Consider the following 23,190-nt stretch of genomic DNA (forward strand, 5'->3'; position numbering starts at 1 on the left):
AATATTAAGATGTATTTCTAAATTGCTTTTGCGATTAAATGACTTTTGACAAAAGTTACAAATATAATTCTTCTCTTTTGTATGAATATTAAGATGTTTTTTTAAACTGCTTTTGTCATTAAATGACTTTTGACAAAATGTACAAATATAATTCTTCTCTTTTGTATGAATATTAAGATGGTTTTTTAAACTGCTTTTGTGATTAAATGACTTTTGACAAAATGTACAAATATAATTCTTCTCTTTTGTATGAATGTTAAGATGTTGCTTTAAATTAAAATTACGGTTAAAAACCTTATGGCAGATTTTGCAAACATAATAAATTTTCTCTTTCGTATGAACGTTTAAATGTGATTTTAATTCAGAACTTTGATTAAAAGTCTTCGGACAAATGGTACAAACATAATTCTTCTCTTCGTTATGCTTAATAAGTTGTGTATTTAAATTATTTTCTGGAATAACAGACTTTTGACAAAAGTTAGAATTATTTACACTACTCTTACAATTATTCTTGGTACTTCTTTTGATGGTTAATTTTTCAATAATAACCTGTAAAATTAAACCAACAATTAAAAGGTAATTATGAATTAATACAAAATTATTTCCATTACAATAACATTATTCTATTTTGTAAAAAGTTGCAAAATATGGATAAAAAACTGAATATTTTAAACATATATTCAAAATAAACATCGTTTGGAATATTTTTTAATGATTCACAAGTAAAGTTTAATGTAATAACAAACTTTCAGTAGAATATGCGTATGATGTGCAGACAAGCTGACTCCAATGCGATTGTAGTCCATCAATATGTGGATCCCACAAAAACCATTCAGTGCATGCTTTAGTTAATGGAGTTTCAATCATGTACATATGTTTAACAGCTTGTACAAACTGAATGGAATATCAATTCTTTTATGTCAAAGTTTAACGTCCTCAAAGGTACAGGGACTTTAAGAGACAGAAATCATCAAAGGTTACAGTTGTGATGAGGCTATGGATCAAGTAAGCTACGCATTCACTGCCCGTCCCTTTAACTTTATTAGGTGACCTAGTTATGGACTGCAAATATCTCTTTCTACTGTTCAAAACATTACCATAAGCACTCAGTTTGCAAGAATACAAGTTACAACTCTTATTTATAGTTAGATATCTTATTTAGTGGTGAGACAACTTTTCATTTGTGCAGGATAGTTAAAGACACTCTGTCAAATTTAATGTACTTAAAACCCCATGCAGTAATCAAAAATGAAAGGGACACACCCATAGTCAATGTCTAGTTATGATGAAACAAAAATGGTGTAATCAGACTGATCATTTTCATGGAGCCCACTGTGACAGGGCAGATTTACGTCGACCTGTTTCAGAATTTTCCGGTTCCTCAGATCCTGCCAGATTCATTTCCAACAAAATGGTGCTCCACCACAATTATATTGAGATGTTACCATGTTCCTGAACAACACTTCCCCAGATGTAAGATCTGATGAAGTACGGACTGCATGGCCAGCTAGATCTCTCAGATATCACTCCTCTAACTTTTTTGCTTGAAATTTCATTAAAAGTTGTAACAAAAGAAAGTTTGAGATTTGGACGATTTAAAATAAAAAAATTGAAGGTGTAGGTCTAATAATGAAGCTGATGCTCTTAAACACCTGGCAGGAGTTAGATTATTTTCCAGGCATCTGAAGTGCAACAAAAGGTGCATACACTGAAGTAGACAAATTTACATTAAAACATTGCGAGAGTTGATGTTTATTTAAAAAAAAGTTGCCAAGTTATGTTAACTGGTTCTCTTAATTTTAAGCTGTACTTTTAGACTGGACACTCTGTAGATTATAGTAAAACGTCATATTCTTCTGTACCAATATATGGTATTTTTATAATAAAAAACCAACATCAACAACCCAAGTAAAGAATTACAAAGTAAATGAAATAACATTTTATTTTTTATTCTAAGCACTTTTGCGGGATCCTGCATATCAGTTTTATATAATACAATTAAATAAAATTACATATCCAACATAATAAAAAATTAAAACTACAATCATATATAAAAAACATCATATAATAAAAACATTTATTTAACAAGTTAGTTAAATAAAATAACTACTTCTACAATAAATAACAACTTAAGTTTAAAAAAAATAATAAATAGAATAAATTTACGCTATGTAACCTGGAAAGCCAATTTACATTACTGAGTGGATTTAAATCACGATATTTATAAAAATGATGATTATTTCTTTTTTTTATATAAAAATGTGCTGCCATCTGTTGCTGCCTTTATAATTGTCATCTTAATATTCTGTCTGAAAGTTGATCAAGTTGGAATCTTTTGTATTTATATGTTTAAAATCTCTAAAAAATGTCCAAACTTTGCCTAGTATTGTTTAAATTTAATTTCTTGATTTTTTCACTACATTGAAATTTTAATATTAAAATTAACTATTTACAATATTTTAATTTTTTATTATGTTTGATATGTAATTTTATATAAATATATTATATACAGCTGATGATGCAGGATCCTGTAAAGGTGCTTTTGGAATAAAAAATAAGGTAAGTGTCATTTCATTTACTTTATAATTCTGTACTTGGGTTGTTCAAGTTGAATTTTTTATTAAAAAAATACAACATATATATATATATATATATGTATATATATATGATCAAACTGGAAAACATGATTTATAATGTATAATTTTATAATAAACAAAATAAAAATATATAATTTTTTTAATTCTTCTAAATTCGCGTCCTCTTATAACAATATATTAAAAACATTTAAAAAAACTTGTAAATAAATCTGATGAAGTGGTGCGCATGCAAGAAACACTATTATATATATATATTTCCACACAGGGCAAGAAACTTAAAAACCAAACTGAGAGAGCTTGAACTACAGGTATTTGAGTGTTATCTTTTACACTGCTCCTATTAGCACTATTATTGGAGGTGTATATTACTGCTCTAATCTATTATTGTCTGTTGTAAACTATTCATGCTTCAGTGCAATAATTTTCGAGAACAGTGGTTTTCCTTGTCAACACGATTTGTCTAGTGCAATTCTGACTAGACGATTTGTCTAGTTGCAAGTCCTACACTATCAATAACTGGAGGCAAATGTTCATAATAAAAAACTGAAGTCATTGACAACAGTTTGCATCAGGTGACTCTCAATAATATTACTTTAGCATTGATGCCTCAGCTGTGCAGGGTGATCACTTCGGATATCTTTTGTCAAAATATGGTAGATATGTTAAGTCTTCCTAATGTAATCACAAAATTAGATTTTATATTATTTTCTTTTCATTTACAGATTTTATGTCACAACCATGTTTAGTCTGTACCAGGTCCACTTTAAACTGCCTACCTGATAAATATTAAAACATGAACACTGAATACAATTAACAACAAATCACCCAAAGCTTACTAAAATGTCAACTCCATCAACAGGTTAAAATTCACATATTTCAGTCATCAATGAATTTCAAAAACACACTTTGCTCTCACACATTGACCATTTATCATTCACAAACATCTCAATAAATCGATATTAATTAAAATGAACTAAATACAGTTACAAACATTTTTTTTTAAAACGAACACATTGAAATATATAGACAGTAATGAAATTAACAAATCATGTTTGTTACAATAGCCAATAGTTACAATAGCTAATACTTACACGACATGGATAAAATACCATCCCATCTTTTGTCTTCACTGTGTGAAAATCTTTTATTCGAAGTTCATTGCTTTTCATATTAAGATTAACCAGTGGTGAAGCATCATTCAATAAGATCTCAGATTCCTTTAAAAAAAAGATAAAGAAATCATATTACAAACTAATTAATTTCCAATAAATGTTTTTTTTTTTTTGTTTCTGACTGGAACTTAGTAATAATACCACTTATATACAAATCACATATCCTAAAAATAAATATTTTTGGTAGTAAATACCATTAAAATCTATCTTGCTAAAAATTTTAGAAAAATCCAAATATTATATGACAAAATTAGGCCAAAAAAGAACAAAACTGATTTAATTTTATTTTTATATGAATTTACTATTAATAGAATATTACAATTGTTATTTATATATATATATATTATACACTTTATTTTCTCAAAGTGTATGTTGCAAAAAATAACAAAATTGCAAACACATTAATCACAAATTTAATTCTGAGAAAACTGATTTTATAAGTCAATTTAAAACAAATATGGCGGTTGTTCAGGAAGGTTTTGAAGAATTTTTTTTTAACTTTCAACTTAATTCTCTTGCAATTTGATTCATTTACCCAGATTTTCAAACTCTTTTTATATTATCAGTATGATGTGATTTGTCCAACTCTGCGAAATAAGCAGTTCCCTCACCTTTGCATAATTAGAAATGAATCTTTGTCCAATAAGCCATTTCTTAAGATTTGGGAGGAGGAAGTAATAGAAAAAAGAGGAAGTAAAAGAAAAGATATAAAAAACAAATAATCATTTAAAGATAGATTTAATGAAGATTTTAAATCATTTAAAAATAGAATTTTCTCGAATAGGTTTCTCGAATGTTGCTTACAATTTTATAATAATTTTGTATATTATTTAGTTTTAAACTATTATTTAGTTTAGAAGATAATTTGGAAATAGTTGAAAAAATTATATATATATATATATATATATATATATATATATATATTCAAAAACGTGAATTCAGCCTTATAAATCTGCAAACAGAATTTGATTGAGACACTTTTATTAAAATTAAGTTTGTATCCAAAGATAAGATATGATAAATTAATAATTATTGTAATACTTTTTCATTATTGACTGAACAAATATTTGTTAAAAATAAAAAATCCATAAAAACATTTTGAATATTTTTAGAAGTTTAAAATTTGTTTTATTAATTTTTATTTTAAACAAACAATTTTTACACAATGTAAAAAGCTAATGGTTATTATATAAATTGTGAATAGTTAAAGAATTTATAAAAGTTATCACTGAGAATGAGCATAGGCCTGAAAGCAAATTGAAGTAAGAAATTAGAGGCAAGAGTGTTTCTCTAATTCCGTGCTTTACAGAGGCTGAAAGAATATTATATCGTACATATAGACATTTATGTACAGAGAGAAAAAAATGGACTATAAAAAGTTTAACCTGCTAAATAATTAATATATACGAGTTCACAAATCACGAGAAGATCCTCTAATTCTCTCTCTGTGTTTAACTTATAATTTCAATTTTTCCAAATAAATCTTCACTTCAATAGGGATTTTTTTTTTATCGATCTTAATTATACTGGTTTTTTTAATTTAACTTTTTTCAATTCATTTAGCAAAAACATATATGTATTAAAACTTATTAAAGTAAATTTTTACCAAATTATCCAGATCTGGCCTTGCAAAGGTTCATCTGGACAATTGGTGTTTTCACTGTATGCAGAATCTAATATCCTTACTTACCACTTCATTTTTAACTTCTAAATTTTCTGTCTTATTCAAGTTGGTGTCTTCAATTGCTAAATGATCTTTTTCGATATAAAGTAGTTCCTCTTTCAGCTGTAGTAAATCTACTTGCTGTAATAAAAAACAAAAAAATGAAACATATTAACAATATTGTTGATACTCATGTACCAAAAATATTTATAAAAAATGTAATTTTTGAAGCAGTTCTCTACTGAGAATTTACACAATTATTAATGAGAAAAACTTCCATAAGCTTCAAAAACAACATAGATCTACCTTATTATTAAGATATATTTAAGAACAAAATATTTGTAATACTCTTAGTCAAGATTTATTTTTTAATTATACTGTTAAGGTTGACGAATCTTTATCTAATGATTCCAAAGGTTTTTAAAATAAGCTAACAAAAACAATGATAAATCTATTTTAGGTGGCCACGAAGGCGGAGCGAATGTTCTCAACACTGATGAGGCTATTGGCCAATGTTGCAGGTCCCAGGGCATCTAAGCGCAGGATATTAGCATCTACGGTGGTGTTGGATATATAGCCGATACTACTGCTATCACATACAATATTGTATGTGATGGCGGTAAGGTGGGAGGCCTTCAGACTGAACAGCAAGTATAGGAAGTTGGCTATCAGGGTAGCCCAATTATATAGGACAGTTTCCTTGGATGCTTCACTAGTGGTGGTGTCAATGCCACCATTTGACCTCATAGCCAAGGAAAAAAGGGATAGGATCACAGAAGGCAAGGACCCGTATGTTTATTGAATAGCAGGAGGTGGAAGAAGTAGAGTAGAGTTGTGGACGGCACCGAGTGCAGACGTGTTTCCTAGCTCCGCGATATTTTACTTTTTGATTGGGTTTTTTTGATTTTTTACTGGATACGGACATCGGAAATTATAGTGGTATGGTTAATGGACACAAGTGCAAAGTTTTTTGAGTTTCGGTTTTTTTTTTTTTTTTTGAAAATACAAAATTTTGAGGAAAGTGTAGAGAACTTTTAGTGCTACAGCCCTTTTGGACAACGGTTAAGAACCGAAGGGGTGTGGGATTGTAAGTAAATACAACTACACGGACAGAGTGAGTTAAAAAGTACTTTGAATAAGTTTTTCTTTTTTAAGTGTTTAAGTATATACATTTAACTTACATAGAGACAAATTTTGCAAATCAAGCGACAAGCTCTGGCTTGTTCGTGACGTCATTGAAATACAAGTAAACAAGGACTTGTAAAATTTTCAGAAGTTTTACTGTGTACTAGTAGAAATTTTTCTAAGTGTTTGCGATACTTTACACGGGCAAACTCCTATCCTCCATATCTCCTATAGTTTTTACCATAGAACCAAAATTCCCAAATATCTATCCGAAACCAAAGATTTCTGACCTTCTGACCGCCCCTCATATTTTGACCCCCCCCAAAATTTTTGACCCCGGATTTGGACACATACATTTTACTTCCCCCCCAAATTTTTTTGGGGGCACCCGCCCGCATGGGGTATCATAGGACTCGGAATCAACCCCTGATTTCGAATCCGAAGCTCGCTTCCAATAGAAAATAAGGCCTCTCCAGAGGACATTACAGGATTAAATCAAGGAAAAGCAAAGTGGAAGACAGTAGAGGGGCGAACCGCCAAGCGGCCTAGAGCAGGCTCATCAGAAGAAGAGGAGGCCCCCCTTAATTTGAAGGAGGTTACGTACAGGCTGGGTAATGCACTATTACAGCTTAGGCAACTAACTGGCAAGGCCAGTGTAACGGCAATCAAGGCTCATGAGAGGGAGCTGACAGAAATTTATAAAGATTTACAACGAATAAATGATGAGACTCCAGACACAGTTGACCAAAGTACGCAAACCGAAAGTCATGGCAGGAACGAGATGTCAGATATTCTATATTCTAGATGTAGAGATGACAGATGAACAACTGATAGACAGATTACCCACACGATGGTCAACCTGGGCAATGAACAGGCTGACCCAGGAGAAAGATCTAAGACCAGGAGATGACAGCTGTTTTTTCATCGATTTGAATGGATTAAAGCCATCCAGCCGGTATGCTGGGACGGCACCTGGGGCAATGATCTTACAAGACTGCACCATCCTCGAAGATGGAAAGATCACAAATACCGGAATTAGGTACACGGTAATCTATGACTCTAGAGAAGGAGATATTATAATCTCATATTATAAAGGCCTTACCAAGAGCTGTAGGTAAGCTGGAGTCAGCTGTCTTTGTGGTTCCCAGTGGTGTAGCGGGCATCATAGTGAGAAAAATAGTAATATACATGATGAGGAAGGGTAAGACCTTGCTGAGGATGTTACTCCCCAGCCTGAGCGAACAAGGGAGGGCAAGGTCGAGGTCGGTATCAACAAGAAAGGGAACCCCCCTGGTCGTTGGAAGTAAAACGGTCGTAGTAAGGGCCCCCAGTAAATCTTATGCCGATCTGTTGAAAACCATGAAAGAAAAGGTTAAGGTTGAGGAGGCTGGTGAAATACTGTCAATTAAACAGGGAAGGGATCAACAACTAGAGGTCTGAATTAGTGGGGCGCAGAAGGCGGGGGAGTTTTCCTCCCTGCTGAAGAACAGAGCAGAGGATCTCCAGGTGGATATAAGAACAAAAGGAGACCGCAGAACAGTCGTTCATGTAAAAGACATGCTAGGCGACACTACTGAGCGAGAGGTCAGGGAAGCGGTAGAGAAGGTACTAGGACAAGGAGAAAACTTTCAAGTCACATCACTAAGGGAGGCATTTGGAAACACAAAAAATGCCACGGTGGTCACAAGTCAAAGGAATGCAACGAAATTAATTGCAGCAAGGCTGAGAGTAGGGTGGGTGAGTTGCAGGGCCTACATCCGGACGGATATAGAGAAATGTTATCGATGTTGGGATGTCGGTCACAGCAGAAGAGTGCAGAGGCCAGGACCGTTCAAACCTCTGCTTCAACTGTGGTAAACCCGGCCATGTAATTAAAGATTGCAAGGAGGCGACCATATGCCTGGACTGTGGAGCCACTTCACATAGGACCGGCAACCCGTGCTGTAACAAAGGTCATGACTAAAGTAATACTAGTTAATAATAACAGGAGCCTACTCTCTAGTGATTTGAGCATAGAAATAGCAGCTAGATATGAAGCGGACTTCCTGGTGGCCACCGAACCTAATGTGTATTCGGCGGCCAGAGAACAGTGGCTGACCGATGGGAATGGTGATGTGGCAATTAGAAAGATCGTTGGAAATGTGGATTATGATCTGTATGGTAGAGGTGACGGACTCATTGCTGTTGAAGTAAGCGATAAGATTATAATAGGTGTATATATCAGCCCTAACTGCAGCAGGGAATCTCTTAAGAACAGACTCCTTGACCTCCAACAAGTCATTATACGAGCTCGGAAGAGAATTGTAGTCCTTGGAGACTTTAACTGCAGGACTGTTCTAGCTGGAGCGGTCTCCTCGAACGCTAGAGGAAAACTCCTGGAGGAATTGCTGGCAGCGACAGGAATGACATGTATTAATGACGGAACAGCCACCTACCAAGCAAGAGGGCATCAATCGGTCCTGGATTTAGTTATAATTGATGGAAGGATGCGCACTGATGCAGCTGATTTCATGGTTCTTAATGACGAAACAGCCAGCGATCACAGAGCCATCTTTGTTAACTTCAGAGAGCAACGGCCAGAAATAAGACAGATAAATAACAATATCAGACTGTCTGATCAACAGATATATAGAGTGGCTAATAATGCGGCAAATAGAATTAGAAATAGTACTCAGATAACACCTGAAATATTCCAAAATATAGTTAAAGAAGAGATGGCGAACATACCGAGGAGAAATAATATTAAACATAATATGGTCTACTGGTGGTCCAGGGAGATAGAGGAACAGCGTAGAATTATGCAAAGACACAAGAGGACGGCCCAGAGGTTGCGAGCTAGAGTTGGTTCGGAAATAGGATGTAACATTGCGACAGAGCAATATAGGCAAGCGAGAAAGACGCTTAACTTCCTCATAAAGCAAGCCAAAAGAAGGAAATGGTTAGAACTATGCGAGGAGTTGAATGCTGATCCGTGGGGAAAGGCTTTCAAAATTATAACCTAGCGGCTTGGGAGACAAGCTCCGACACTGAATGAAGAAACGGCTGCGTTGCAGATCAGAAAGTTATTCCCCAGAACGGAGGAGCAATATAATAGAGAGGTGATAGAATGCCAGGGAGGAAGATTTACACAAAAAGAGGTCATGGAAGCTATAAATAAATTAAAAAATAAGAAAAGCCCCGGCCCAGATGGCATCCCAGCGGCCATCATTAAGATAATAGCTAGAATCGTACCTTGGGAAATAGTCGATGTAGCCAGCTACGGCCTACAAAATAGAAGCTTCCCTGAATGCTGGAAGGAAGCAAGAACAGTCTTCCTCCCAAAGGCAGGACAAATTCAAGAGAACACAGCATATAGACCGATTACGCTCATAAATAATATGGGAAAAGTAGTTGAAAGGTTGTTAGAAAATAGACTTAGAGAGGAAATAGAGGAAAAACAATGTCTACATCCGGAACAATACGGATTTAGAAAGGGATGGTCCACGGTGACCGCAGTCGAGAAGGTAAAAAACTGGGCATTAAATTGCAGAAGCGGTACATGGAGGACTAGAAAAATCCCCATGATCATAATGCTTGATGTTAGAAACGCATTTGGTACGGTCCCCTGGACAGCCATCATTGAGGCGCTTCAAGCCATGCGAATAAGTAAATACTTAGTAAATCAGATAGATCAATATCTGCAAAATAGGTTCATAGAGGTCAAAACCCTAGAAAGGAAAGCCATATTTCAGGTATTCGGAGGGGTGCCGCAGGGTTCTGTCCTTGGCCCAACCTTATGGAATGTTTTCTATGATAAAATCTTCAGGCTGAACTACCCGAAGGGGTATCGATAGTAGGATACGCGGATGATATCTCAATATTAGTAGAAGACAGAGATATAAATGAACTGGAGAACAAGGCAAACCAAGCCCTTAGAACAATAGATGAATGGATGGAGGATAACAAATTAGAAATAGCTCCTAATAAATCCTGTTACCTGGTCCTCTCGGGTAGAAGACCATTAAGAAGTGTGAATCTAAATATCAGAGAACAGAGAATCGATGAAGTAAAAGAAACAAAATACTTGGGGGTACTTCTGGACAAACGTTTAAGGTTCAGCAAGCATATTGATATGATTTGTGGGAGAGTTACTCCTGCTGTAAAGGGATTAAGAGGATTATTTCAAAACCACGGCTCACCTAAAATGGTTATTCGAAGATTGATAACCGCGGCTATCACTTCGGCGGTACTGTATGCGGCTCCCATATGGGGGGCGGAAATGAACATACAGCGAAATAAAAAGAAGTTGAGAAGTGTCCATAGACTGGCATTGCTGCGTGTAGCTGCTAGTTACTGTACGGTATCGTATTACGCGCTGTGCGTACTGACCGGGGTCCTACACATAGACCTTCAGATAAAAGCCAGAACCCTCAGACACAGCGGTATGTCGAAAGAAGAGATGGAAGGGATTATAGAACAAGAATGGCAAGAAGAGTGGGCAGGGTCCAGAGTGGGAGAATGGACCAGACGCCTAATCCCTAATATTAAAACCTGGAATAACAATAGACTCGGAGATGTCAATTTTTACATGACACAATTACTGTCGGGGCACGGCTCTTTCGGTCAGTATCTGTATAGGATGGGAAAAGAGCCACCCCGCAGTGCATCTATTGTCCAGAGAACGACGATGCCGAACATACGTTGTTCATATGTCCAAGATGGGCCGTTAACAGAGGTCAAATAGTAATTAATGGTCTTACACCAGAAAATCTCATAAACCGCTTGGGGTACAACAATGAGAACTGGGAATGGTTCCGCAGGTTCGCCGGGGAGGTCCTGCGGGCCAAAGAGGATGAAGACAGAAGAATGGGAGTATAAACAGTAGGGTAGGGCGGACAGTCACTCCATGGAGGGCCTGTACGCCTTGGTGTGCGGGTACCTGAGAAGGGGTTGAACTCCAGGGGAGTTTGAGTTTGGGTTAAAATAAAAGACCAAGTCCCGGTCGGCGGGGTCGTTCCTGCGGGAGCCTAGGCTCTTTGTGGGGTCAGCGCTGTCGATTAGAGGCCAAAGGCGTAAAGACCGAGTACCGGTTCCCTGCTGAGGCGCTGGGGGACGGCATAGCCGGACATTGGCTCTAAAGCGAGGGATTAGAGGCAGGCAATGTAAAACAAAAGATCCGAGACCGGGGAGGCCAACCTGCCGTGCCGGACGTATAGCCGGCGGGTGGGGGACGCCTCCTTGAGAGTAAAAGGACACTCTCCCCGACTGAGTATACTTAATTGGATATCCAATCGGGGATAGTAGGAAAAAAAAAAGGAGGTGGAAGAATCCAAAAGGACATTAGAGCTATATTTTGATCCCAGAAGTAGCTGCTGTATTGGTCAATAGACCAAGGGTCATTTGGGTTCTACGTCTGCAGGATTGGAAGGAGGTGTACAGATCAATGTCAGTATTGTGAAGAAACTAACACATTGGAGCACATCTTTTTCAAGTGTCCCAGGTGGAAGGAAGAATTGGCATGTGATGGTTTGGACTCGCTTGGGGGGTCATGCAGTTGATGCTCTTGTTCGGTGAGAGTTGGACCATGTGTTCACAGTGGTTTCTGGTGGAGCGCTCCACCAGAAACTACTAAAGGAAGAAGATGAGGTGAGCAGCAAAGATGTCAGTTGAGGGTAGTGCTGGGCACCAGTCTTTGGGGGCAGGTGACAGGTGTGCCTCGACACTGCCATCAGCAATGGCTCCCATGAAATGCATTCCTGCCATCAAAGGCTAGCATAGCTGTGTGGAGTTAAGAATCTACTTGTATAGTAAATATTGAGTTGTAAATATCATGTGAATGTAGTGTGTAAATATTTTTATGAATGTGAGGTGTACATGTGATGCACGTAGTGCTGAAGTTGAGCCTTTCCAGCAGTTCCAGTACCACATTGCCTGAGGGAATGGGCTTTTAGCGAGTCCACTGCAGTAGGCGGTGAACCTCACACCCAGTATGTACAGGGTACTGAGCGTTTGGTTTAGGCATGTTTTCCCACTTCCGATGTAAAACAAAAAAAAAAAACACTAGTTTCTATTTTTTTATGTACTTATGATTTTGCATTCATGGGTCTCATGCCTCTCTATTAAATTAAATATAAATAAATAAATTAAAAAATTTACCTCTTGCAAAAATTTAAAAACTTACCAAATACAATTACCCAGCCTTTGCTTGAGAATAAAAATGGAAAATTAGGCCTTAACAACAAAGACAATTGCAAAAATATACGAAGTACTTCAAAAAATTATTAAACTGCCATGAACCAGCAGTAAGATTTCATTTCCAAAATCCAACATGAACTAATTATGCAGACACCACCCATCTGCACAGATTACAGTGACAGGCCTTAACTGTCCATTTCACGACTCTAATAACATGACATCTATTACATTGATTGTGTCTAGCGGGTCAGTTACTGCTGCACACTTCTCATACTAAGCGGCCGATATGATGTTATACCATCAGGTAGTTTACCTAGTTTGATTGGTTTCAGCTATTTTCCATACATCGAGAAAATATTCAATGTTGAGAATGGATGTACAGTAATAATAATTATAATAGCTGAACAAGAACTTTACGATGAGTGAAGTTAGCATTGTAGATAATTTATGAATTAGATAGTATGCAAACAATGAAGATATTGGATTTTAAAGTTTAATGATAAGAAAATTAGAATTTATTTTGCAAAAGCAGCAAAATTTATTTGTTCTGAATGAATACATAAAAATGCTAAAAACAGCTATTCATAAGTTAAAAACAGCTGCTGGGTTGTGTATGAGATTTTTCACTCATTTTCTTATTTCTGCATGCCAGCAATCTGTTAATTTTTTTCAAATTAAAAATCTTTTTGGGTGAAATTAAAATTAATTTAATATATATTCTTAGAATTAAGCTTCACTATAACAAAGCAGTACTTGCTGATAATACTTCCTATCTCTATCTATACTATTATATAAAGAGGCAGAGGGTTTTCGTTTGTTTGGGATAAACAAAAAAACTCCTTAATCACTTTCAACCAAATTTTTACCCACATTTCTCAGCATAACTGAGAAGGTTTTTAGATATGTTTTCAATCTCAAAAAAAAAAATGAGTATATATCTGTAGTAGTGGAGATTTTCCGGTTGAAGCACAATCTTTAATGAACTGTGAGTCATCACTGTGTGAGGTGAGGTTGAACTGAATGCATCATATCAGTCGACTGAAAATATTACAAAAATAATGAGTAATATTAAATTTTGAACAATTTCTTTCTGTTTAACAATAATGACCTTCCCTTGGGGTATGCATGTGAGGCTAGAATGGTGAGGTATACGAACACCTCATGGGAGGCTAGCCCAATCATTACTATGAACTATTAACAAACGGGGTGCCCCTGGACCACTTTTTTGGAGGTGCTCTTATATCAGAAAACAATCACCCGATTTTGAAAATTCAAACTGGGAATATATATATAGTTTGTCTGTTTGCTCGTGCATCATGTGAGAGGAAGCTGACTGATTACTTTCAAATTTCAGAATACATATGTGTTACCCCAGAGAAGGTTTTAAGCCATTAACCGAGGCCCTAGCTCCCTTGAACATTGAGATATTAAAAATATTCATTATTTCTTCACTCCCAAGATGGGTGAAGTTGTGAATTAAAGAAATTCATCAAGGAAAAGATAGATTTATTCTTCTACTTCACTACTGAATATTTCTGCCGCCATTGCAAAGAAATAAGTTATGAATTTTTCATTGTCAAATGCGTGTGTACTTTAGTTACTCCTATTACCTATATTTCATAATTTAGTTTCTTTTTCAGGGTTCTGTCCAACCTCATCATGTATGTTACAATATCCAATAATCATAAATACTTACATGACATGGATAAAATTCCTTCTCTTCTTCTGCCTTTATAGTGTGTACATCATTAATTTTAAGATTAATCCGAGGTGGAATGTCATCATTTAATGACATCTCAGATTTCTATAAAAATAAGATGAAAAAAACCTTACAAAAATGTTGAAATTAATTAATATTCAATAAAATATCTTTTTTTATTCTGACAAACTTAAATATACCATTGTAAATTAAAAAAATATTAAAAAAAAGGTCTTTCAACCCATCAAAGACAGAAAAGAAGACACAAATTATTTAACCCCTTCATAGTTTTTGATGAAATAACTCATCAAATAACTACCCTGATAAAAATTTCCTTGACGAAATAATTCGTCATCCACTTTTTTGCTGAAAAGTGCCACTGATGAATTATGAATTGACCCATTTAATTGTGTTTGTTGATGGGTTACTGTAACATATGCGAGTCTAGTTCCATTTTTACTCTAATTTATTGCTGAATTTTTGCAATTCATTCAGGAAACACACACACGCGCACACACACATTAAGGAATTTATTAATCTCAATTATAAAAGTAAATTTCTACACATAGAAACTTTTTTTTGTTTTTGCACCATATTTCTTTTTTGTTACATTGTACAAATTTACATATATTCCAAATATCTTTCTGGGTCAATCCATTTAATGTGACCCAAGAATTGACACCAATTCCACCAAAAAAAATTGAAACTCACCCACTTGTTTTCCACATGTCTCAGGACCTTAAAATTAAAAGTCTTTTTTTTATTTAAGCAGTTTATTTGTGGCAGCCATTTTTGTTATGGTACACACACCTATTTTTTGTGATTGCAAGGGTTTATAAAACAATCGTAACTAAAAAACTGTAAGTCCGGAAAGAATGAAACAAAAAGCAATATATTCATATTTTTTCAAGGTGATAGAATGGTCTAGCGGTTTATTTACCTATCTCTCTTCTTTCTACGAGAAAATTAGCGATAAATTTGATCTTGAAAAACAGGGAAATTTTAATTTTGGTAATTTTTTTATGAGGCGAGGATGCCAAACACAGTTTGAATTATTTTTTTACATGTAGGTATTGTTAGTAGTTTTACCATAAATAATATGAATAGTGATATAATACTTAACCCCTAATTTTTTATGAATTTTTGGAAACTAATCTTTTTACATGATTTAAGTTTTGGCTTCAAATAATTTCCACCACTTGTAGTGTTTTTGTAGATGTTTATGGAAAATAAAATAGTTTCTTGTGTACTGTACTAATAAAAAAATTATAACCTCTCAAAAATCATGAAAAACTTGTTACAAGCAATACAATTTTGACTTAATAAAAGGGATTTCTTGTCTTCTTGGCGATTTAATATCTTTATGCTTAATACTATAGTTGAAATAGACTTGTTTGAACCATTCAATTGCAGTGCTCATCTTATAACTGGCGCTTGAATTCATTTCCAGTCATCAGGAAAATTCATGCTGCAACATGCTCATTTATGCATGTTGCATCATTTAGCTTCGCAGTTACAGACTGGTGTGTCTGACATTAGTTAGTGACCTGTTCACATCTTTACCAAGTGTCACAAATTTTATCCTATTTTTGAAAGTGTTTATTAAATAAATAAGTTTTCATCATTATATTACCAAATTTTAAAATTATTTAAATTTTTACATTATTTTTCAAGTAAAACAATGGAAGAACAATGTCCCATAGGAATTTATGTGAATGAAGAGTGTCAAAACATTGTACTGGTACAAGGCATAAAAACTAAGCAACTGTCTTTGTAGATTACAAAAAGGCAAACAACTCAATCAATAGCACTTCCTTATTTAATATGCTACAAGAATTTGGTATGGATCCCAACACAATTAACATAACTAAATAGATTCTTCCAAACACCTCTCATAAACAGCTTTCTTATAATTACCTAACGATAGTTCTTTATATTTTATAGTAGCTTGAATGAGGTTATATTTGATATTGATTCATTTATGTTGGCAATAATAAATAATTACTCTGAAGATGAATTTTTAAATAAATTATATTAAAACAAAAATTATTTATGTGCATCCTGTACAGAGATCACCTTGCTATTTCTTATTTAAGAACTAGAACTAAAGATCTCCCAGTTATAAGATTTGAACACTCACTATACCACTTAGCTGCTGTGACTGAAAATATACAAATAAGTTACTTATTTAACAAATATGTTTAATTACAGTTTACTACAAAACATCACGAGTTGGAAGGCACCATTTTGGATTTAATGGAGGAACCCCCCACCAAAAACATATTAATAAATCCCATTATAAGCTGAACCACCAGCCCACACTCTTGTTATCTAAAAACTTTTTCTAATTTGTACGCCCCATTTTAGAATACTTATTTGTTTCAACATGCCCACTATAATAAAGGTTACCAAAAATAGGGAAAAATACTAACTTAGCATTAATCAGATTAAGCAGAATTCAAAAAACAATGCAAGCTTGTTTAAATATATAAATGTCAATAAGCACAGGTTCATTGAAGTTCTATTTATTATGTCAGTGAAACAGATTCATAATATTGGTTTGTAAATCTTTGTTTACACACATCTTTGTTCTACATCATGCCATAGATTTCAAATTTTGTGTGTATATATATATTTTATAGTAAATTTTTAATTTAATAATACATTATTAATACTTTAATTAAAGTGAGTGGACCAACCCCTTAAGTCTCTTAGCATCCCTAAGGATATGGTAGCACTCACATTTAGTGATCATGGATTTATTCAATGTATAATCACTTCTAACCACAAATTACCTGTTAAAAATTAAAAGTTAATAAACAATAGGAAGAATTAATGTTCAAGTACTATTAATAATTATGTACTAAAAATCTATTATTTCTTTAGACAGAAATTTCTTAACGGTAGCTAGTTGCATCATTGCCTAAGAAGTACGGTTGAGAGTAAAACAAATCTGACACTCATCGTGCCAAGTTTAAATGAAATTGGCACTCTTAGGGCAATGGCACAATAAATGAACTTAACTGTTAAGGTTATTTCTCCATTCTACTGAGAAGGCTTGTGCCGTCTCAGATAAAACTGGTTTGTAACAAGAACAGCATGAAAGGTTTGGGCATTAAAATATGATATATGTGTAATCATTTCTGAAGGACTGTGAAATTGAAGTTCAGTCTGTGTTTGCATGGGGTAAATGAAATTTACAGTCGCACACTTAAAATGTGATTATACAAGTTTCTGAACAACTTTCCTTTTGTGGAAAACGATTTTACAACGAACTAAAATGAATTTACATGACTGTTTAAAGTTCACGCTACAAATTATCAATATAAAAAACTCAAACTTAAATTCTACTGATTTATATTAGAATAGCATAACATTACTTACTTAGTCAAATAAACAAAGTAAACACCAACAATTACACAATAATAATATTACAACATATCTTCCTAACAAAGCTTTCCCACAATTTTATCAGTGATGCCAACACATGCAAATGTATACTTTAATACCTAAGATATCTCGATATAATCTTGGAAAAAATATATATACATACATATAATATTGCACATTATACTTATTAAACAATTTCTTATTCACGGAAAAGTTAAGTGGTAAAATGTAAAAATAAAAAATGTAAAGAAATTTTCATAAAATTCTTAGAACCGATTGTAAGTTTTAAAATAATAAAAAATAATCCGGCATTTAATAATAATAATAAAGTTCTCATAAACTTGTTTGGAGTTGTTTATTGGTCCCAGACATCTTGAAACATGAACATCTTTGTACGCACAAAGATGACAAAATACAGAATGCATCACCCTAAATCCGAAGTGAAATGTCTGTATATCTCTTAAAGAAGATGATAGAGGTCTCGACCTAAAATCACTTTGTAACAGACACATTGCTTCAATGAAGTGATATTTTCTCTCCAGATCTGAAACATCATCATAACACAAAGCAGTAGTTTCATCGGACAAGGGTTACTCCCCTCTAAATCTGAATGGTGACAATTTGTACTCCTGTATCATTACAACTAGGGATAGGATCCAAGCATGGAAATCTAAGGCGCTCCACGGTAGATTTCTCCATTCCCACGAAAATGCTGATAACGACGCATTTACGCGTTAGCTGAGGGACGAATTTCTATTTAGAGAAACTGAACGTTTTGTACGTGCCATCCAGGATCAGGTCGTTGCGATGAACAATTACAAGAAGTTCATAGAAAATCAGGACATCAGTGATGAGTGCCGGATGTGTCACCAATTATCGGAGACAATTGATCATTTGTTAACTGAATGCGCCAGTCTGGCTGACAAGGAAATCTGCATCACCACGATCTTACATTAAACACTGTTCATCAGGCGTTGGCGTTGAAATTAGGACTCGTAGATGACAGGGAGCAGTGTCCTTGTTATGAATATAAGGCGAGGCCTGTGCTGGAAAATGAGCACTATAGACTGTGTTAGATCTCTCGGTAAATACTGCTAAAATTATTGCTGTGAATAGGCCAGACATGGTTCTCCCAAACATTAAAGAAAAGACTGCTCTTCTCATTGATGTCACTCATCCATCTGATCACAATATTAATAAGGCTGAGCAGATAAAATAACCAAGTACAACCCTCTGGCAATAGAGTATAAGGAAATTTACAGACTGAACTCAGTTAAGTCATTCCCGTTGTGATAACAGCAACTTGATTGATTAATAAAAATTCGAAGAAGCTGATAGAAAAGGTTGCCCTGGATCCTAAACTCAAAATTTCAATAGATCGGTAATTCTGGAGAAGTGTAGGATTGTACAGACACTGTGTTAAATGTACCACATCACTAAATGAGGCCTCTCGTACTGGAGTTCCGGATTTGAATTATCTCTGAGATGAAAAGATAATAATAATGTTTTCGTTATATATAAAAGTAATACGAAAATGTAGTAGTTGAACATAAAAATTCAAATAACATTGTCGTTAATAACCTGAACAACAAGTAATCATTTTTAATTACTTCATAGCTTTTTGTCGATGACGGTCAGAGATTATATTAATTTAAAAACACATACTTCCGTAACAACAAACCGAAACAAATTTATTATCTTTTTTTTTAAATACGTACTCCAGATATATTATAAGAATTTAGTAGTCGTTTTTTTTGGTGTAGGCTCTTATCATCTAAACTCCCTCCCCCACAAATAACTCTTGAAGACCGGACCTGTCAGAAAGTGGTCGGCAAGGAACGCAGTGGAGCCCACGGGTACCGATAGAACTCGTACATCCCCGTCAGGCCTCTCCTTACTCTTTTTCATTTTATCCTCCGGAACCATCGTAAGGTATTACTTCAGAGTATATATATGAATGTAAATGAAATGTAGTCTTGTACAGTCTCAGGTAGACTGTTTCTGAAATGTGTGGTTAATTGAAATCCAACAACCAAAGAACACTGGTATCCATGATCTATTGTTCAAATTCAAATAGAAGTAACTGCCTTTCCTAGGATTTGAACTTGGATTCATCCATTTGAGACACACTAAGATCACGTACTCAACATCATCAAGGGTGTCACAATAGAAACACAAATCTTACTTGCTGCCCTTGTGAGCAGATACAACCTGAAGCAGAGATGACCGAACAGGAACTGAGTAAGTTAATAGTTTACCTTGCAGCTGTTTCACACTGGTGTCAGATGACATTATTAAGCGGTTTATTTTTTAAATCGGTATAAACATATTTTAGAATATGTTCAAAATAAATATCAACTGATATAAACTTTTTTAATGCAAGTAGATATCTATAATTTGTTTGTTCATGATAATGTATAAATGAGGTGAATGAATGTTTGTAAATGTCTTGAAGGAGAGAAGCTCAACAGCAAATGTTAACAAATATTTATTTCATTCTTCTCTTACAAGGATTTATTCTTAAAAATCTTGAATTTTGAAAAAGGTCGGTAGAATGTAAGTGGCAAAAATGGTTTAAAAGGTTAATTGTCGGAACATTTGGATGATTGTTGGGTTTTGATTAAAAAATTGAGATTTCTTATCGGCTGCCATTTAAGTCCTGATTGGATTAGGGATGGATTTGTAAATAATAATCTTTGAACTAGACACTTTGAAGAACCCTTTTACATAGATTTTGTTTATCTTTTCTGGCGTCAAGTCTTTTAGTCATTCATTACACCATCATTCTGTACCTTTATCTTTGAATCTGTCTTCTCCAAGGTATTTCATGGGCTTTAACTTGATGCCTGCTGAGCATGTAGTTATTACAATTACAAGGTCATCCAGAAAGAAACCAAACATTTCATATTCCATATCATCATATTTGCCTATTCATTATTTAACCAGTGGTGGTGTGTCATTACAAACAAATAAAATATTCTTTTTAAAGAATCCTACTTGGTTTTTTTAGAAATAAAACTTTGTTTGTCATGTCACTCTGTTTTGATTCCAGTCAGCAAATATGTCTATAATGAAATTGTACATTTTTTCTTGTATAAAAAAAACTACTAACATTTACATGTCAGCTACACTAATATTTATAAAAATTAACACTAACTATAACAATATATATGTGTTTACTTAAAATAATGGGTAACGGGTTTGTTATGTACATTATTCATGTTGTTGATAAATATTTAAGCGTAAATTAAGTTTTATCGTAACCGCTGATGAGTTTATTTGATAAAAACAAAGTATTCCAAGAGTTAATTAATGTCCGACTGTTTGAGGTTACAATAATATAATTATTAAATATAAAAGAAATTTCTTGAGAAGTTTAATGATTTCATTTTATCATCTTTGGATTAATTTTTAATAAAATATTTATAATAGAATCCTTTAATAAAGTCATTGTTTTAAAATTAAGAAAAATAATATTCTCCGTTTCATGTGTTAACTGAACGTTTTTTCTCTTACTCTGATTCTTTTCTTTTAGTTCAGTCATCAATTTGAGAAAGAACGGTAAGAAAAAATCTCTCCTTTCCATATGGAAGGTTCTGAATTCAAATCCCAGTTATTTTTCATATGACGGGCTAAGAAATGCTACTATGCCAGAGGAGGTAACTTAAATAGTGCAGGAGGTGCGAAGCTACATAGTGAGTGCCTCAGAGCAAGAAGGCGACTGCAGAGGTTGTTAAGGTGTGGTGACCACCCAGGCATCTTTCATGCTAGAGGGATACTTAATGAAGCCAGGCGTCTGTGTAGGGCAGATATTAATCGGGCTAAGAGAGCTATGTGGGCTGACCAGCTCTGTGAGGTTGATGTTGACATGTGGGGAAGCAGCTACAAGATAGTAATGAAGAAGTTTGGTCGTTCCCTCCTCGTTCTGCCAAGAGTCTGGTGGATTGTTTGGAAAAAATATTCCCAAAGGCTATTGAGTGCCTTGGCAGGAAATCGCTCTGGAAGGATCAGTGCCTCTCTTTAACCGGGATGAAGTAACAGCTGCCGCCATGCGGGTTAGGCATAGGAAGAGGCCTGGACTAGAAGGCATCACAATTTAGTCCATCTAGAAGCACCGAGTGATGCAGTGCAGGACCTGGTCAATGTAATACCGCAAAAGCTACAAGATGCTGCTAACTACTGCTTACACATGACTTTGTGCCAGATGCTTGGTTGGTGCTATTGGAAAAGGGTAGGAATCAGGAAGTTAATGTCACTGGCTACCGTCCTTTGTGCCTACCGAGTACACTTGATAAGCTATTCGAGCGCCTTCTTGTGGGTAGATTGACGACCGAGTTGCATGCTAGGGTAGGTAGTATGGTTTTCGCAAAGTTAGGTTCACAGTGCATTCTCTCAACCGAGTAATGAAGCTGGTCGATGAGGCTGCTGCTGGATCCTGGTGTATCAGGATGATTCCGGTTGTTGAAAACGCTTGCTATAGCCTGTCCTGGCGAGTGACTCATGATGAAGTGGGGAGACGTGGTGCAAGTGCGTACTCCAGCGGATCATAAATCTGTACCTGTCCCGTAGGTATGAAGCCGCCAACTCTGAAGTAATACAAATTACCCATGAGTTGGAGGGTGATGTGTCGCACAGGGCTCGGTTCTCGGTCTTCTGCTATGGAACGTCGCATATGATGTTGTGTTGAGAATCGGGTATCCGGCAGGGGTATCGGCTGAAGTATTTGCAGATGACCTGGCCCTGGTAGTACAACAAGAAGTGGCTGAACAGGGCAATGCACCAATTCCCATGGCAAAAAAGTGGCTCAAGTCAAATGGCCTTAAATTAGCAGAACGGAAGACGGTAGCAGTGGTCTTGGCTGGAAGAAGGCTTGACCCCATCGTTTTCTGAGTCGGTGAAACTGATGTTGCGACGTCCACCAAGGCTAAGTACCTTGGTGTTTGGTTGGACAGGCGGAGGACTTTTCTTGAGCACACTAGGGAGGTGGTTAGCAATGAGGACGAGTTAGTGCCCTAGCGAAGCTAATGAGAATTCTTGGCAGCCCATCTACCAGCAAGAGGAGTCTCCTCGCCTCTGTGGCGTAGTCGGTGTGTTTGTATAGGGCTCCGTACGGATTACAGCCCTTAGGCAGGCCAGGGAGCACCTGGATGGGCTGCAGAGAATGCTTGCCTTGCAGATTGCTTGTGCGTACAGCACTGTATCCAATGAGGCGGTGTTTTTCATTGTCGAAGTTCCACTCTTGAGTCTCGTAGCAGATGAGCGGGGTACGGCGGCCGGTGACGCGTGTACATGGCTTATCAACCAGTGGCAGGAGAGATGGAGAGAGTCGAGAACGGGTGAATGACCATACCCCTCATCGCAGAAATAATT

At 35.3% G+C, this 23,190-nt stretch overlaps 1 protein-coding gene across 1 annotated transcript; it reads right to left on the reverse strand.

Annotated features, from left to right (window-relative positions):
* Nucleotides 1–729: 729 nt before the first annotated feature.
* Nucleotides 730–17,869, reverse strand: LOC142321187 (uncharacterized). The gene is made up of 5 exons (XM_075359181.1): nucleotides 17,815–17,869; nucleotides 14,428–14,535; nucleotides 5,460–5,573; nucleotides 3,689–3,814; nucleotides 730–894 (listed from the first exon to the last, which is right to left on the reverse strand). The coding sequence occupies exons 2-5, from the start codon at nucleotides 14,524–14,526 to the stop codon at nucleotides 730–732; spliced, it is 504 nt and encodes a 167-aa protein (XP_075215296.1). The 5' UTR covers nucleotides 14,527–14,535; nucleotides 17,815–17,869.
* Between the last annotated feature and the right edge of the window lie 5,321 nt (nucleotides 17,870–23,190).

Source organism: Lycorma delicatula, chromosome 3 (assembly GCF_047948215.1).
Source record: "Lycorma delicatula isolate Av1 chromosome 3, ASM4794821v1, whole genome shotgun sequence".
In the NCBI taxonomy this organism is placed as follows: domain Eukaryota; kingdom Metazoa; phylum Arthropoda; class Insecta; order Hemiptera; family Fulgoridae; genus Lycorma; species Lycorma delicatula.

Excerpts from the sequence above, each read along its gene's own strand:
- LOC142321187 (XM_075359181.1), bottom strand. The coding sequence starts at position 14,526 with ATGTCATTAAATGATGACATTCCACCTCGGATTAATCTTAAAATTAAT. Across the intron at positions 5,574-14,427 it reads AGGAATTTTATCCATGTCAT|CAAGTAGATTTACTACAGCT; the intron begins GTAAGTATTTAT and ends TTTTTATTACAG. Across the intron at positions 895-3,688 it reads TGGTATTTTATCCATGTCGT|TTTGTACAAGCTGTTAAACA; the intron begins GTAAGTATTAGC and ends TATTCCATTCAG.